We start from the raw sequence: 16,942 nt of genomic DNA on the forward strand, positions 1-16,942 counted from the left end.
TCCAACCTGGTGGAATGCTCTGTCACAAGAGACTAGGGCCCTGCAGGACTTGACATCTTTCCGCAGGGCCTGCAAGACAGAGCTATTCCGCCAGGCCTTTGGTCAGGGTGCAGCCTGACTCCCTCCTTTGGCAATCTTTACAAAACTTTAGTTTATGGTTGCCATCAATTTTGATTTTAATTAATTTTTATAATGTTTTTATAATGTTGCACTACTTCAGTGTTGTTAGCCGCCCTGAGCCCGGTTTCGGCTGGGGAGGGCGGGATATAAATAAAATTTATTATTATTATTATTAATTGATTATTATTATTATTATTAAGAAGAAGAGTCTGTTGGATCAGGCCAACAGCCCCTCTAATCCAGCAACCTATTCTCACATTGGCCAGCCAGCTGCATTAATTCGAGATTTGTTTTAAATAATTCAGTACATTTTTTTAAAAAAAATACATTTTATCTCAAGGTATACATTTCTGTATTCTAACACACACACATTTTTATGCCTTATGGTACTTTTTTTTTGAGCCAAGAACTGTATCCGAAAATTTGGAACAGTGTGAAATCTGAAGGATGATTGGGTTCTGATCTGTGTATTAGTCAGGCAGGTGCGGATTATTTTGGTTCGTTTAAAAGTGCAAACTGAACAAATTCTCTTCCACCCCTCCTTATCATACTGAGACATCACATTCTGACTCAGTGATCTGGAATATTAGGGAAATACTAATGACCAGTGGTCAGGGATGATGGGAGTTGTAGTCCAACAACATCTGGGGACCCACAGTTTGAGAACCACTGAAATAGGCTATTTTAATGGTTCGGGAATTTGGGTCATGTGGGTTCTACTCTTTTGTTTTATTCCTGCTTGCTCTCAGTCTTCTTTGTGGTCCTATGCTGCCCCATCCAGATCTCCAAACCTGCAGATACTTTCTGGAAGCTAACGCCTCACAACCATTTCAAAGGGCAACCCTGAGCAAAGGGCTGAGCCAACCTACCACTCTGTCTCAGTCAATTTATAGGGTTTTCCCCTCCTCCACAGTGGGCCAACCCACCAAGCATTTGATGCATGAATAGCAATTCACAAGGGCAGTGCTTGGCATAAGAAGAGTTGCAGACTGTACCACTTTCTGCCCATTTACCCCCTTCCTCTCTCCTGTCCGTATATTATTTGCTCTGCCTTACCATCCGAAAGGGTTCTGACTGTCAGGTCTTCAGTTGAAACTCCAGGTCCATAACGATTGTAAGCCAGAAATCGTAGGGTATATTCTGTGAATTTCTTCAGTCCTTCCAGCTTGTATGACAGATCATCAACTTCTATATTCTGGGCACAAAGGAAACAGCGGAAATTATTACTGCACCAACTTGTTATTACAGATAATATTAGCTAGATGGCTTCATTTTTGAGGCCTCCTAAAAACTTCTTTATTCCAGCTCTAGCTGGTGAGGATTTTGAGAACTTATCCCATTTCAGATGGATTCTGCAAAGAGGACTTGAAGTTGCAATTGAACCCTGCATTTAATTTAGCCAACTAAATTTATGAATGATTCCCTCCCTCCCTTCATTGTTTTTTTGCCCATGTGTTCATTTGCTCACCTGTTCTTTCCCAGTAACTACTTCTGTACAGTACAGTCTATAACCTTGGACTGGACCATTTGCATAGGCAGGGGGTTCCCACGTAATAAGAATTGAGGTAGGTGATACTGATACAGCCCGCAGGTTTTCTACTGGTCCTGGAACTTGCACTGTGTTGAAAGAAACACAAACAAGAATTAAGTTATACAAAAGCGAAGCTGGGATTTAAGAGTTTTGGGGTTGTCTCGAAGGGAGTCCTTCCACCCATGAAAGGAGTCCCCCGCTCCCATTTGTAGAAGTTTCCTTGATCTATCACAGGCACCTGCTAGTGAAAGAGGAAGGGAATTTCAATTATTGCATCTTTCCCCCTGTAGTCCTGTGACAACATTCCTCAGTAAAGTTGGGTGTGAGGCAATTTGGCTAGATTTGAATGCTTTAAAATTCAGTAACACTGTAACACTTAACTCATATTTTTGTCATTTTGTCACCCCACCCTTACAGATGACACCCGGTGTGAACCGCACCCCCCTTCCTATGCCCCTGGGTCGAAATAAAATAAAATAATTTTTTTTAAAAAAAAATTCCTTCCAGTAGCACCTTAAAAGTAAAGGGAAAGGGACCCCGCGGACGACTCTGGGGTTGTGGCGCTCGCTTTACTGGCTGAGGGAGCCGGCGTACAGCTTTTGGGTCATGTGGCCAGCATGACTAAGCCGCTTCTGGTGAACCAGAGCAGTGCACGGAAACGCCTTTTACCTTTCCGCTGGAGCAGTATCTATTTATCTACTTGCACTTTGACGTGTTTTTGAACTGCTAGGTTGGCAGGAGCAGGGACCAAGAAACAGGAGCTCACCCTGTCGTGGGGATTCGAACCACCAACCTTTTGACCAGCAAGCCCTAGGCTCTGTGGTTTACACCACAGTGCCACCTGCGTCCCAGTAACACCTTAGAGACCAACTAAGTTAGTTATTGGTATGAGCTTTCGTGGTCATGCACACTTCTTCAGATACCCTGGGTGGTGGAGAGTATTGGGATGTTTCAATGTTTCTTTACTGTGAGCAATAAATATTAATTATTGCTTTCTCATTATCCCTCCCATTTGAGGCATTTGTTTAGTTAAATGCATTTAACAACGCCCTACTTTCTTTGTAGGAAAAAAGACATAGCCAGGCATGCATTATCCATTTTGCCTCCCGTGCAGCCTTTAAATGCAAAAAGTAGAAATCAATGAAAAGCTGACAGCCTCATGTCATAAAACACACACAATACAAATGGACTTTAAAAGGCATTTAATATTAATACTCAGTTGTGAAATCAATAGAGTGAGAGTGTTGGTTCTTCAATTCCCCAAGCTTTCCATTTGGTTGCAAGACAGGCAGTTGAACTAATATGCTTTGTTCCTCAGCGTGCAGAAAGTCTTCAATAATTCCATAGATTCCCCACTGTTAAATAACAATTTACTGAAAATTAACATTTATGGTCTGCTTTCCCTCTCCTTTAAAAGTTCCTTTTGATTTGAGGGCTGTGTCGGAATTTCTTTTTTTACAAACTGTACATTAGACTATTCCCCAAGAATATAGAATTGTAGAGCTGGAAGAGACTCAAGTCCAACTTCCTGCCAGTGAAGGAGGCAACTACTGGAGCCATAACAGAAGGCCAACAAACCTCTGTTTGAATACAGGCGACTCCCCCACTTACGCAGGGGTTACATTCTGGACCCTGTGCACATAAGCAAAATGCACACAAGTGGGGGAACCCACTGCAATACATGCAGCTTCCCACCCAACAGCTGTTGAGTAGGGTAGCATGGCAGCAGTGAGAGCTCCCATGCACCATTTCGGAACCCTCCGAGTCTTTCTTTTGCACTTCTAGCTCACTGACATCCTCTTCAGGGTCTGGGGAGAATCTCCCCCTAAGCCACAAGGACTTTCCAGCTCTCTCTCACTATTTCAGATTAGAATTGATGGATGGATGGATGGATGGATGTCCCGGCACTGTGCAACAAGGTTGCGAGTGAGACCATTGTGCACAAGTGGGGAGATGCCTGTACTAGGGCTCTGCACCCCACACAACAGAGGCCTGAGGCAAACTGAGTATATAAAGAGTGCCTCAAATAAGTTGGGTACACACAGCTGTGGATCACTGTGGTTCAGGTTGGAGTGGTCCAGAGCAATCGGTGGCCATTGGGGTTGAGGCACCAGGCAGGAAGGTGAGGCATGCAGTGCACATAGAATGTTGGGACCTACCTGACCAGTGGCTGTGTCTTTCTAGGAGAAGGTAGACCCAAGCCATGGCTTTCCTTCCTGCCTAGTGCCCCACAGGATAAATGCCCCTGATCAACAGCTGCAGGAAAGCCGCCACTCCTTGTCCTGATCCTCCAGACTGAAAACACTGCCAGCATCACCCCTTTATGAAGCCATTTGACTTTATTCATAATAGAGAGAGCATGCCTTGATAGTGTGTGGGTGTGCGATTCCTCCCCTCCCCTACTTCATCTCCTTCTGTCTCCTTGCACTTAACAGCTTTAATGACATTTCTATAAAACCCGCTTCTGGGCTTCTGTGGGGGTGATGCAACTTCAAAAGACTTGGAGGCAATGTAATTATTAATGTAATGAAATCCCTGCTCCTTTGCTCTGAACATGTTTAGAAGACACGACAGCTATTTGGCAAGGGAGAGAGAGAAAATAACAACACACACACACACACACACACACACACACACACACACCTTTGCTGATGATCCATACAGGTTGGGATCCTCATTCCAAGATCCTTATGTTCAGGACTGTCCCAAGACATTTTGCTGTCTCAAACAAAGCCCAAGATGACCCTTGTGATATAGGGATAGCACAAGTGGCTGTGGTTTGGGGGAAATGGTGTCATGAGCTAAATTAGGACCCTTGTGGGACCAATTAAATATTAAAGTGCTTCTAAGAATATATTTCACATTGGGGCACCTTTAAATGAATCTGGCAGGTGGGCTGGATCCTTCTTTTCCTCTTCCTCCAGTGGGCTACATCTGGAAGGTCGGGTGGAAACACACACTTGCCAATCACTTGATGCTGCAATGACATCAGGCAACCCATTTCCCCATCCCCGCAATGCAGTTTAACATCAAACAGTGCAAGCAAAGCCACAGTACTATGCAAGTCCCAATGATCAGGGTCTAGAAAATGCTGTGCATGGGGCTATGCATGGGCCTGCTCTAACCCCCTTTTGGCCTAGCTACATACTTGGTCTGCCCCTATATTTGGCATGCCCCACACCTGAGATCATATAGGACAAATGGGTGTGGCTTGCTTATGGGGCAATTTATGATTATGATTATTTTATTATTATTATGCATTTTTGTATGTATGTTTGCTTTGCTGTTGTTGCTGTTCAGTTTTAAACTTATTTGTATTTTATGCATTGTGACCAATTGTGACGGCTTATAGCTTTTAGCAATAAAGATTTCATTCATTCATTCATATTATTATTATTATTATTATTATTATTATTATTAATTAGCTTTACAGGGACGCAGGTGGCGCTGTGGGTTAAAGCCTCAGCGCCTAGGGCTTGCCGATCGAAAGGTCGCGGTTCGAATCCCTGCGGCGGGGTGCGCTCCCGCTGCTCGGTCCCAGCGCCTGCCAACCTAGCAGTTCGAAAGCACCTCCGGGTGCAAGTAGATAAATAGGGACCGCTTACCAGCGGGAAGGTAAACGGCGTTTCTGTGTGCGGCTCTGGCTCTGGCTCTGGCTCTGGCCAGAGCAGCGATGTCACGCTGGCCACGTGACCCGGAAGTGTCTCCGGACAGCGCTGGCCCCTGGCCTCTTAAGTGAGATGGGCGCACAACCCCAGAGTCTGTCAAGACTGGCCCGTACGGGCAGGGGTACCTTTACCTTTATTAGCTTTACATACCACCCTTCATCTTAGGGTGGTTCTCAGAATAAAACACAAGATAAAAAAAAGTAAAAGCAAAACAGCAAAACAATAACCCCAACTTCCCACCAATACATTTAAAAGGCTGTAGAATATTAATCAGTCCTACACCTGGTCAAAGAGGAACATTTTTCCCGGTGCATGAAAATATATACACTCTCCATGGGAGAGCATTCCCTAAACAGGGAGCCACTACAGCGAAGGCCCGTTCCCATGTTGCCACCCTCTGGACCGCACGTGAAGGAGGAACACAAAGAAGGACCTCAGATGATGAACACAGAGTCCGGATCAGTTTATATGGGGAGAGGTGGTCCTTGAGGTTATAATTGGGGAGATTGTAACTGAGGAAGGCAACACAGCTCTTGAAACCCTCCAAACCAAAGACTGGCTGGGAGAGGAGGAGATTGATAATGCCATTATGGAAAGAAAACATGGTTGGGCCATATCTGCTGAAAACATCAGAGACTCCTCGTTCCCTGACTGAACCACAACAGGGATGATTACGCTGATTCCAGCTCTGGTATTCAAAAGATAAGAAGTTCATTACCCCGCTGGCAGATTTAGGCTAGTGCACAGAGAGCTGGAAGAAGACAAATAGATTTCCATAGTAGACCATCAAACGGGAGTTTTGGAATAATCTCAAAAGCATCTAAAATTGTTTGTGTTCTCTCGCGAAGGGAGAGATTAGATCTGTTTTGCTTTATAGTAATTGCCAAAGCCTTTCAGATTATGTCAGGCCCAAAGTGAACAAAACACACAGCCAAGCTACTCAAGGCCCGCTTAATCATAACCATCCTTTGATGGACCTAAAGATGAAGAAGGGAAATTGACCGCGGCCTTTCAGCCAGTTTGAAGTGTGAAATTTTTCATATGGAGAAGATGATGTGTCCCATGGTTTAAAAAAGTAAAAATTGAAGGAGAAAAACCCAAACAACCTGCTTGCTGAAAGAATCTGAAAGCTAGAAGCTAAATCCTTCTTTGAGTTATTATGGCACAGAGGCTGGAGTCAAAAAAACTAGCATTTTCCCAACAATACAGTGCTCTTTAAAAGCCAAGTCAAAACCAAGTTGTTGAAAGGGGATCCAAATGTTAGATCAATGCAGCAGTAGCTTGAGAATCCTTAAAGCACAGATTAACAAGGTATTTATTATTTACTAGTCATGGGTACACTGCAATAATAGGGAAGCTTTGGGGTCCAATGAGCTATGCTCCTCTCTCTCTTGATCCCTGCGACATGATCTCATTGATCATTTACCCTCAGTTATCTATCTCTTTCTCTAAAAACCACACTTTGAATGCGGTTCACTAGACTTGTTTCCAGCACTCTAGAGTGCATATTCTGTTTTCTTTTCTTTTTCTTGACTGCTTAAATCAGCATGTCGTGGAATAAGGCACTTTCTGAAACTTCTAACTTGCCTTGGGTAGCACAGGGATGGAGAACCTGTGGTCCTCTAGATGTACTGGTGGGCTATATCTTCCATCTTCCCAGACTACTGGACATTCTGGTTGGGAGTGATGGGAACTGGAGACCAACAGTGATCCCAACCCCTGAAGCTGTGAGTGGCTGGAAACAGTGTTGGAGATACAGGAGAACTGCTGCCAGCAGAGGCAGCTTTAGGGCAGCACAACCAGTTGCCCCACACTGGGCATTGAGCTGAGGGGGTGCTATAGGGTGTTGCAACGACGTAATGGAAGGCATCTGTCAGTTGTATATATGAGATTTCTTTAAAATATTTGAAAAGTTCGCTCCAGGATGGTATCCAGTTATTCTCCTTCTGCTAGATGATATTTTTTCCAGTCTTCAATTCCAGGCATCTCAAATTCATTTTCCTTCCACACAAAAAGAGGTTCTCTGAATACTATTATCAATAAAAGTCAACAATAGTCTTCCTCCTGTCCAGCACACCAGCTTTGCTTCCAATCCCGAGAAACAATATATTATTGATCTTTATGCCCTCAAGGGTCTCTTCACTGTGGTCATATACTAAGGCAGGCACCCATAATTTTTCAGTTTTTGTTTATTCATTAATTAATACACAGGTCTTTCTCTGAACACAACAGTGAACAAATGGCTCTCCAAAAGAGCTGCATAGTCTTAGGCAGGCTAAGGCAGACTGGAACGGGGGAGAGAGACACTGTTTTGTTTTTGGAGTCAGTTCTTCTGGTCACTTCAAACTGTGCAATACAGTGGTACCTCTGATTACAAACTTAATTCGTTCCGGAGGTCCGTTCTTAAGCTGAAAGCGTTCTTATCCTGAGGCCCACTTTTGCTAATGGGGCCTCCTGCTGCATGCGCGCCTCTGGCACGCGATCTTTGTTCGCATCCTGAGGCAAAGTTTTCAACCAGGAGCAGCTACTTCCGGGTTAGCGGAGTTCATAACCTGAAGCGTTCGTAACCTGAGGTACCACTGTAACTGCAATATTGAGGACCTCTGAAGATGCCTGATTTGGCTCAGGCCTCCGCTAGATCTGGTGCACAGCACAGCCTATTGAGTAGCCTTATCCTCTATTGATGGGTCTGATCCTCTTTTAAAACCATACAAGTTTTGTACAGTCCATACAACTAATGGATTTCCATATCGGAAAGTCTATGAAAATCACTGCAAGCCTTACAGTGTAGGATCAGTTTCATAAAATAGGAGGAAGTAGGGAACTGGACAACAAATTAGGAGATCATTGTGGAAAGCCAAGCAGATAATGTATAACTAGGTGGCCAAAGCTCAGATTGCTTTGTTTTGAACAAGAACATCTTGCCATACAGTAGCTATACTAAATAGGAGGGAATCCTTGCAGATAATTGCTCGGAATGCTCCTGTTCTAATTGCTGATGCTATTATGATTGCGGATGTTGTTTTGCTGCTATAATTGTGCCAGCTAAAAGTTTACATGGAAAGGGCATTGCAAAAATATAAGCTGCAGCTCATTAGGCCTCAGAGAAACGCTTCTGTATAACAGAGCACAATTAAAACAAATGTCTTCCTCAGCAGAAGATAATTTTTTTCCCCCTAAGGAGAAAGCAAAGCCATCCTACAGAACTGAGCTCTACTGCTGCCTGTATCCCTTAGGCTATCTTTGGCCACCCATACATGATGTTTTTGACACGATCCTAGGTGCTAGCGCAACCCTAAGCTCATAAGTACATCCTACTGAATTTATCCTACTCGGAAGTGCATCTTATTGAATTCAATGTGGCTTACTCACAAGTAAGTGGGACTAGGTAAATGGTAAATGATCCCCGGACTGTTGAATCTAGTCAAAGGCGATTATAGGGTGCAACACTCATGCAGTGTTGGCTGGGTAAAAGCCTTGCCCCAAATGTGGGAGCTGGGAGAGGAGAGGAGAGGGGTGTAATCCTTCAGGGATACTTTTAATACTTTTCCTGGTATTCAACATTATTATATGCCTTTGAATGTAGAACATGTTCTTGACTTACAGGCATTCTTTTGTTAAGAGACTTTGGATGCTATTGCTGGGGATTAAGGAAGATATAGACTAATTCAAATTCACTCTGAGTTACATGGTTATTATTAGAGTCTTACATGTTTTGGTGCTTTTCAAAGGAGACAGTAGGCTTTTTTCTTTTTTAAGGAAAACTATTCGGTTTTATTATTATTATTATTTTATCCCAGAGTTAAATTAAAATGAACATGAGTCAGGTAATAACTAATCTACTTAGTAATAATTACAGTTAAAGACAAGGCCATTAACAAGTTAAACCATCTGGCAAACTCTGGGGAATCCTTAAAGAAGTGACATTAATTAACTCTTGGCTTGTCGCCGTGCTGGCTCACTCAATTTTTAAAACAATTTCATTTTCAGAAGCTTCAAAAGCTTCTGGCAGCCACCATTTTGCGGGGAAACCAAAATGGTGGACACTTAGAGTGCATTTTATTTTTTATTATTTTATTTTTTTATAATAGATTTTATTAAAGTTTTGAAGGTTACAGAAAGAAAAATAGAAAAAGTTAAACAAACAAAGCACACACAAAAAAACCCACAAATCCAACCTTTACATAACTTTCTTTCCTTTGCTTATTTCCTTGACCTCCTCACACCTCCCTTTTTTGTATTCTAGTTCAATTAGATATTTCAGCAAATCCTTTCCATCTTTGTTTTTATCCTAAAAAATTATCTTGATATACTATAATTTTACATTCTCCTCTTTCACTAATTACCAATCCATTTTTACTTAATCCTTTATAACATTTCTGCTAAAACCACATAGCTTCATTCCAACATCCTTCTAACATTCCTTAATTTTACAATGTTTCTGTAGATAAACTTTAAATCTTTTCCAATCTTCTTCCACCGACTCTTCTCCCTGGTCTCAGATTCTGCCAGTCATTTCCGCCAGTTCCATGTAGTCCATCACCTTCATCTGCCATTCTTCCCGGGTGGGTAAATCTTGTGTCTTCCAATACTTTGCAATAAGTATTCTTGCTGCTGCTGTGGCATACATAAAGAAAGTTCTATCCTTCTTTAACACCAATTGGCCGACCATGCCCAGGAGAAAGGCCTCTGGTTTCTTCAGAAAGGTATATTTAAATACCTTTTTCATTTCGTTATAGATCATCTCCCAGAAAGTCTTAATCCTTGGGCATGTCCACCAAAGGTGAAAGAATGTACCTTCAGTCTCTTTGCATTTCCAACATTTATTTTCGGGCAAATGATAAATTTTTGCAAGCTTGACTGGTGTCATGTACTACCTATAGATCATTTTCATTATGTTCTCTCTTAAGGCATTACATGCCGTAAACTTCATACCTGTGGTCCATAACTGTTCCCAGTCAGCCATCATAATATTATGTCCAACGTCTTGTGCCCATTTAATCATAACCGATTTTACCATTTCATCCTGAGTGCCCCATTTCAACAGCAAGTTATACATTCTTGACAAGTTCTTAGTTTTGGGATCTAACAGTTCTATTTCCAATTTTGATTTTTCCACCTGGAAGCCAATTTTCTTGTCCAAATTGTAAACATCCATTATTTGGTAATAATGAAGCCAATCTCGCACTTTGTTTTTTAGTTTTTCAAAACTCTGCAGTTTTAATCTATCTCCCTCTTGTTCCAAAATTTCCCAATATTTCGGCCATTTGGCCTCCATATTGAACATTTTATTTTTTAAGGCAGGGAGAATGAGCTGCTCTATAAGGAAAGTTTGGAGCCTCCACCCATTAGTGGGTGCAAAGCACCCTCACCTCAAACCTGGAGCCTTTCCTGAGACAATCTCTTTAACAAATATTTCCCATGAAATATTGAAAATAAAACCCAAGTCTTAGCCCCATGTAACTTGGGGGTGGGTTAGCTCATCAACAAAATGTGCGCTGTCTCTGTCACTTCCCACACTGTGGAATGAAAACATACACCGTCATGTGATAGACAACAATCCCATGACTACAAACACGGAGCAGGAATCCTAACACCACTAAGAGGTGCTGCCTGCTGCACTCCTGCCTGATTCGTCATTCTGGCCTTGCCTCCTACTAATCCACCACTCTGGGTGCACAAACTCCACTCTTAATACAATTACCTACCCACAGTAGATGAGAAGAGGGAGCTCTCTAAAGGAAGGTAGCTCATATATTTACAGGGGTATAAATAACAAATGGAGGATGTAGAATTGAAGTGCTCCTACAATTTTAATTCATAAATCAGTTCTCAGAAGTTTGGAAAATGCTATCTCTCTCTATATTGTTGGCATCTGTCTGTCTCAAGAGAAAATGGAATGCACTTCTAGGGATGAAGTCCAACCGCTGCGTGCCTGGAGGTCCTGGGATGCCCAGATGACAAGACCCCCATCTTGGTCTTGCTGATGTGGTCCAAAGGAAAGCCAAACAATACATTTGGCACCAGCTAGGCTGCAGGAGTTGCCAGAAGGATGCAGACAAGGCACCATTCCAGCATCTTAGGTATTTCCCTCTGGATTTGTGCAGGGTTTACTCTATAGCCTTTTCTTCTCTTGAAGATATCTCGCAAGGCAGCACAGGGTTAGGATCAGAGCTTTCCTTCTCCTATATGGGCTACCTTCCCAGGTTAATGAGCCCCATCTGCACTCTCTCTCTCTATCTCTCTCTCTCTCTCTCTCTCTCTCTCTCTCTCTCTCTCTCTCCTTTTCTATTGTATCGAGGACCTATAAGTAGTTTACAAAGTAATAATTTACCTAAAGTATCTCAGGTTTGGAAGCCTGAGCCTGAATTCCTGGCGATCCATTATCCACCACTTTTCATGCAACAGAGTGAGATGGACCATGGAGTGCAACTGATACCCTGTACTAACCTGACTGTAGCCTGTGACCCTCTAGAAGTTGTTGGTCTCCAACAGCCACCTGTTCGAGACAGCATGGCCAGAGGTCTGGAATGATGGGAGCTGCTGTCCAATTACATTGGGAGGGCCACAGTTTAGCCATCCCTGTGCTAAAGCAATTCCACACCATAGATTAAAACAACTTCTTCAATTGTGACATGCAGACACACATTTAATTAAATATGCACACTGGGAATGTATTGATCTTCAAAGACACCATTCTCTACAGCAATGGTGGGGCAACCTTCTCCAGCCTGAGGACCACATTCCCTTCTTGGCAACCTCTTTGGGGCCGCGTGCCAGAAGCAAACATGGGCAGGCCAACAGATGCAACAGAGTTTCTACACTTGAATTGATGCTTTTGAATTATGGTGCTGGAGGAGACTCTTGAGAGTCCCATGGACTTCAAAAAGATCAAACCTATCCATTCTGAAGGAAATCAGCCCTGAGTGCTCACTGGAAGGACAGATCCTGAAGCTGAGGCTCCAATACTTTGGCCACCTCATGAGAAGAGAAGACTCTCTGGAAAAGACCCTGATGTTGGGAAAGATGGAAGGCACAAGGAGAAGGGGATGACAGAGGATGAGATGGTTGGACAGTGTTCTCGAAGCTACCAGCATGAGTTTGACCAAACTGCGGGAGGCAGTGGAAGACAGGAGTGCCTGGCGTGCTCTGGTCCATGGGGTCACGAAGAGTCAGACACGACTAAATGACTAAACAACAGGCAAGCAAGAGTCATTACTCTTCAAGGACACATTCCAGTCAGGCAAGGGCACTCAAGGAGGATATGGAGCAAGGCCAGTGAGAGGTGTGGCTTGGGGCAGAAGGCGTGGTTAGGAAGGGGTGTGGCCTGAGAAGAGGCCCCAGGGACTGATAGAGAGGGCTTGGGGGGCCGCATTTGATGCCCGAACCTGAGGTTCCCCATCCCTAGTCTACATTATAGCCTTTCCCCATTCTGATTTATGCAGGATAAATAAAAAAAGATTGAATTAAAAGTTATGCTCATTTCCTTTCCATCCTTTCAAGAGTTCCGAGCCAAAAGTAGCTTGATTGTATCGATCTATGCAATAATGTCTTCCAGGCGGCTTGGATTGTGTGTGTGTGATTTTCCTCCTTCTTAAAGCGTTTTCGGGAGGAAAGACCAGTACGGCATGATTAACTGCAATATTTAATTCCAGGCTGACTGGCAAGTATGTATTGACAAAGTGCAGGTGATGGGATTATCTTGCTGGCATCTGTCTATCACAGGGAGATGGGTTTATTTATTTTAGCAATACACATTGTGCTGATAAATCCGACAATAAACTGCAGATTCAAAGAGTGAATTAAAAGGCTGTCAGTTTTACTTAGCCCCTTTGATTTATTTGATCCGCTAAGCAAAGCCCCCCCTTCCTTTTATGTTGCAATCTCTGTGGTTGACCTTAAGGTCACCTGTGGAATTGCAGCAGAAACTGAAGGCCTGCAAGTTCAGTCCTAAGCCTACTTTGGCACTTCCTGTGCTGGTACCTTCAAACTGCTTGCCTTCCTCTCATTTCTGAGATCCCAGCTGCACATTACATTCTTCCTGTGAAATGTAAAAAGGTGAAGGTAAAGGGACCCCTGACCATTAGGTCCAGTTGTGACCAACTCTGGGGTTGCGGCACTCATCTCGCTTTATTGGCCGAGGGAGCTGGTGTACAGCTTCTGGGTCATGTGGCCAGCATGACTAAGCTGCTTCTGGTGAACCAGAACAGTGCACGGAAACGCCGTTTACCTTCCTGCCGGAGCGGTACCTATTTATCCACTTGCACTTTGATGTGCTTTTGAATTGCTAGGTTGGCAGGAGCAGGGACCAAGCAACGGGAGCTCACCCTGTCATGGGGATTCAAACTGCCAACCTTCTGATCGGCAAATCCTAGGCTCTGTGGTTTAACCCACAGCGCCACCTGCGTCCCCCTGTGAAATGTAGTCAAGGGTAAAGCCAGATTCTAAAAGCTCCCCAGCAGGCAGGCATAGCAGAGGTTCTGCCTTCCTTTCTCTGTCCATTGTTCTGTCCATACATATCCGTTTCTCATTTTAGCTCTTTGTTCTATCCCTTTCCACCCCTTAGGAAAAATCACCCTTGAGTACTGAGAAATGACAAGCAAAGATAAACCTTGGTTGGAGAAAGGGGCTGCAATTCCCTCCAGTGGTCTCTCCCAGTTTCTAGGAAAGCCTTTCCAAAAGGACTGCTCACCCCCAAATGAGAACTTGTGGGCATTCCAATCAAATGCTCACAAGAAAGCTAAGCACTCTCACAAAGCACCCCCACTGCTTATTGTTTCTCTATTCTCGATGCCCAGAAAATAATATTGGCGTGCAGGGGTGCCAACTTGAATAAAATATTGGGGGAGGTATGTAAGCCCCACCCTGCATAATGGATCACAAGACATGGCACGCACACACCATTTGAATGGCAATGCCCATCAACCTGGGGTGTGTGTGGCCCCCTCTAATATTTCATTGGTGCTGTGACCTACAACCTGGGTTGTGGGGGAAGGCTTCACAGTGCACAATGCACAGCGAGGACACAGGTGAGGTTCAGGCTGCATCCTTAGGGGAAAGGCCATCAGGACCTTATTTAGGGTCCTCCCATACCATCCAACGTTTTGGGACAGGAAAGCAGGATATCTGCACACTCTGCACATGGAAAGGAGCATCTCCACCCCCATCGTTGAGCCCAGGTGCTGAGGTACAGCACCAAGGGCCTACTAGTGGTTCCCTCACTGCGAGAAGAGAGATTACAGGGAACCAGGCAGAGGGCCTTTTTGGTAGTGGCGCCTGCCCTGTGGAACGCCCTCCCATCAGATGTCAAGGAAATAAAAAACTATCTGACTTTTAGAAGACATGAGAAGGCTGCCTTGTTTAGGTAAGTTGTTAATGACTGATGTTTTTAACATTCTATTGGGAGCCACCCAGAGTGGGCAGGGTATAAATAATATATTATATTATATTATATTATATTATATTATATTATATTATATTATATTATATTATATTAAAGGTAAAGGACCCCTGGCAGTTTCCAGTCGCAGACGACTCTGTGGTTGTGGTGCTCATCTCGCTTTACAGACTGAGTGAGCCGACATTTGTCCGCAGACAGATTTTCTGGGTCATGTGGCCAGCATGACTAAGCTGCTTCTGGCACAATGGAACACCAAAACCAGAGCAGCGCACGGAAACACCGTTTACCTTCCCGCCAGAGCAGTACCTATTTAACTACTTGCACTGGTGTGCTTTCGAACTGCTAGGTTGGCAGGAGCTGGGACCGAGCAACAGGAGCTCATCCCGTTGCGGGGATCCGAACTGCCGACCTTCTGATCAGCAAGCCCAAGAGGCTCAGTGGTTTAGACCACAGCGCCACCCAAGTCCATCATCTTCATCTTCTTCTTCTTCATCATCATCATTAAGCTACTGGCCATGGGAAGTGGTGTGCTTCTGGATGTGCTGTGCCCGCTTCCAGGAATATGGCAGTGGCAGAGGTCAACCATTATGGCAGTTGCAGGCTACCCCATTGCAGGAGGAGGAGGCAGAGACGAGGCGATGAAAACAAGACATCATGTACTTCCAACAGAAGTGGGGGAAGCTTCTGTGAATCTGTAATGTCCTGCTTAATTTGGGACACTTGAGTATTGTGTCCTTCTAGTCAGAGGGCATAGCTCTGACTCCATCCTCTGACTCAGAGGATGAGTCCCCTCTAGTCCCTCAATCTCCTCATCCTGGCAGAAAGCAAAGACTACAAAAAAGTGAGGGTCCTTTGACCATCCAGCCAGCTCCCTTACAGCAAAGGAGCCTATTGCACTCCAGGCTTGATCAGCTTACCTCAGGCTTCTGTTGACACTTTCTCCCTACAGAGATTATTTCTCTCAAAGCTTTCATATCAGGCCCCCCCGGAGCTGTCCCGTGTCCAGGCAAGCTGTCTTAGAAATTCAAATTGGTACCCAACAACTCTACAAGATAGAAACTGGTGCCCTCTGTTCTCTGGCAACCTCTTGCAGCCTCTTAGAAGAACCACAGCTATAGCTCGCATATGATCCTCATGCAGGGTGAAAAAGATGAGATAATCTTAAAACAGCAAGAGATTTCTATCCTGATTGATAATATGCTAGTCGAATTATACAGTGTGAGAGCGAGTGGAAGTGAAAGTGGGCAGGCTTCAGCTAAATAATTAAAAGAAATGGGAAGACTTAATCCAGCAACACACACACACACACATATGCCACCCTTCATATAAATCTAGTCCTCCTAGTCAGAATAATTATTTGAAGAGCTGGAACTTGTACTGATCTTTTAAACTGATTACAGCTGGAGAGAATGCACATATTTTATTCTGTTAGAAAGAGAGAGTAAGGGGTGTGTGTTTTGGATGCTCTTTTCCATCATCTATTAATCCTCAACTGGGATAATTTGCGTCACACTTTTGGTATTTCAAAATAATACAAGGAACCTTGGCATTCAATTGGAAATGCACACTGATTACGTCAGGAAAGGGCAGAGGCCAAAGCTGGAGGATTATGCATAGAATGAAGGATGTTTGATAGAGTGGAGATTATTTTGTCTCAAGGGGTGGGGAGCCCCTCCCTGCCCAAAATTAACAGGGATTTAAACAAAAAGTTTCCAGGGTGTTGTAACTAGAGCCCATACATTGAAAGCACTATGATACCACTTTAAACAGCCATGGCTTCTCCCAAAGTATTCTTCCAGAGTGACTTAACAATCAATCCATTTTCACAGCAAACTCTGGGAATTGTAGCTCTGTGAGGGGAAGGGGGTTTCTCCTAACAACTCTCAGCACCATGTTAAATGACAGCTCCCAAAATTCTTTGGGGGATACCATAACTGTTAAAGTGGTACCAGAGTGCTTTAAATGTAGCATGCGAATGTTGTCAAGGATAGATGATAGATAGATAGATGATAGATAGATAGATCTAGATCTAGATCTAGATTTACATATAGATGATATAGATATAGATGATATAGATATAGATGATATAGATATAGATATAGATATAGATATAGATATAGATATAGATATAGATATAGATATAGATGGTATAGATATAGATGATATAGATATAGATGATATAGATATAGATATAGATATAGATATAGATATAGATATAGATAT

General features: G+C 43.5%; 1 protein-coding gene across 3 annotated transcripts in view; it reads right to left on the reverse strand.

The window, feature by feature from the left end:
• DCC (DCC netrin 1 receptor) overlaps positions 1-16,942 on the reverse strand; it is a gene marked incomplete at its 5' end in the record, with an annotated part of 954,207 nt that overhangs the window by 236,607 nt on the left and 700,658 nt on the right. For all 3 annotated transcript variants that reach the window (XM_079994683.1, XM_079994682.1, XM_079994684.1), the window contains 2 exons: positions 1,177-1,315; positions 1,589-1,737. In XM_079994683.1, coding sequence (XP_079850809.1) covers positions 1,177-1,315; positions 1,589-1,737 — 288 coding nt within the window. The remainder of the gene's footprint in view (positions 1-1,176; positions 1,316-1,588; positions 1,738-16,942) is intronic.

The sequence above is a fragment of the Podarcis cretensis genome (assembly GCF_951804945.1).
Source record: "Podarcis cretensis genome assembly, chromosome: 11".
In the NCBI taxonomy this organism is placed as follows: domain Eukaryota; kingdom Metazoa; phylum Chordata; class Lepidosauria; order Squamata; family Lacertidae; genus Podarcis; species Podarcis cretensis.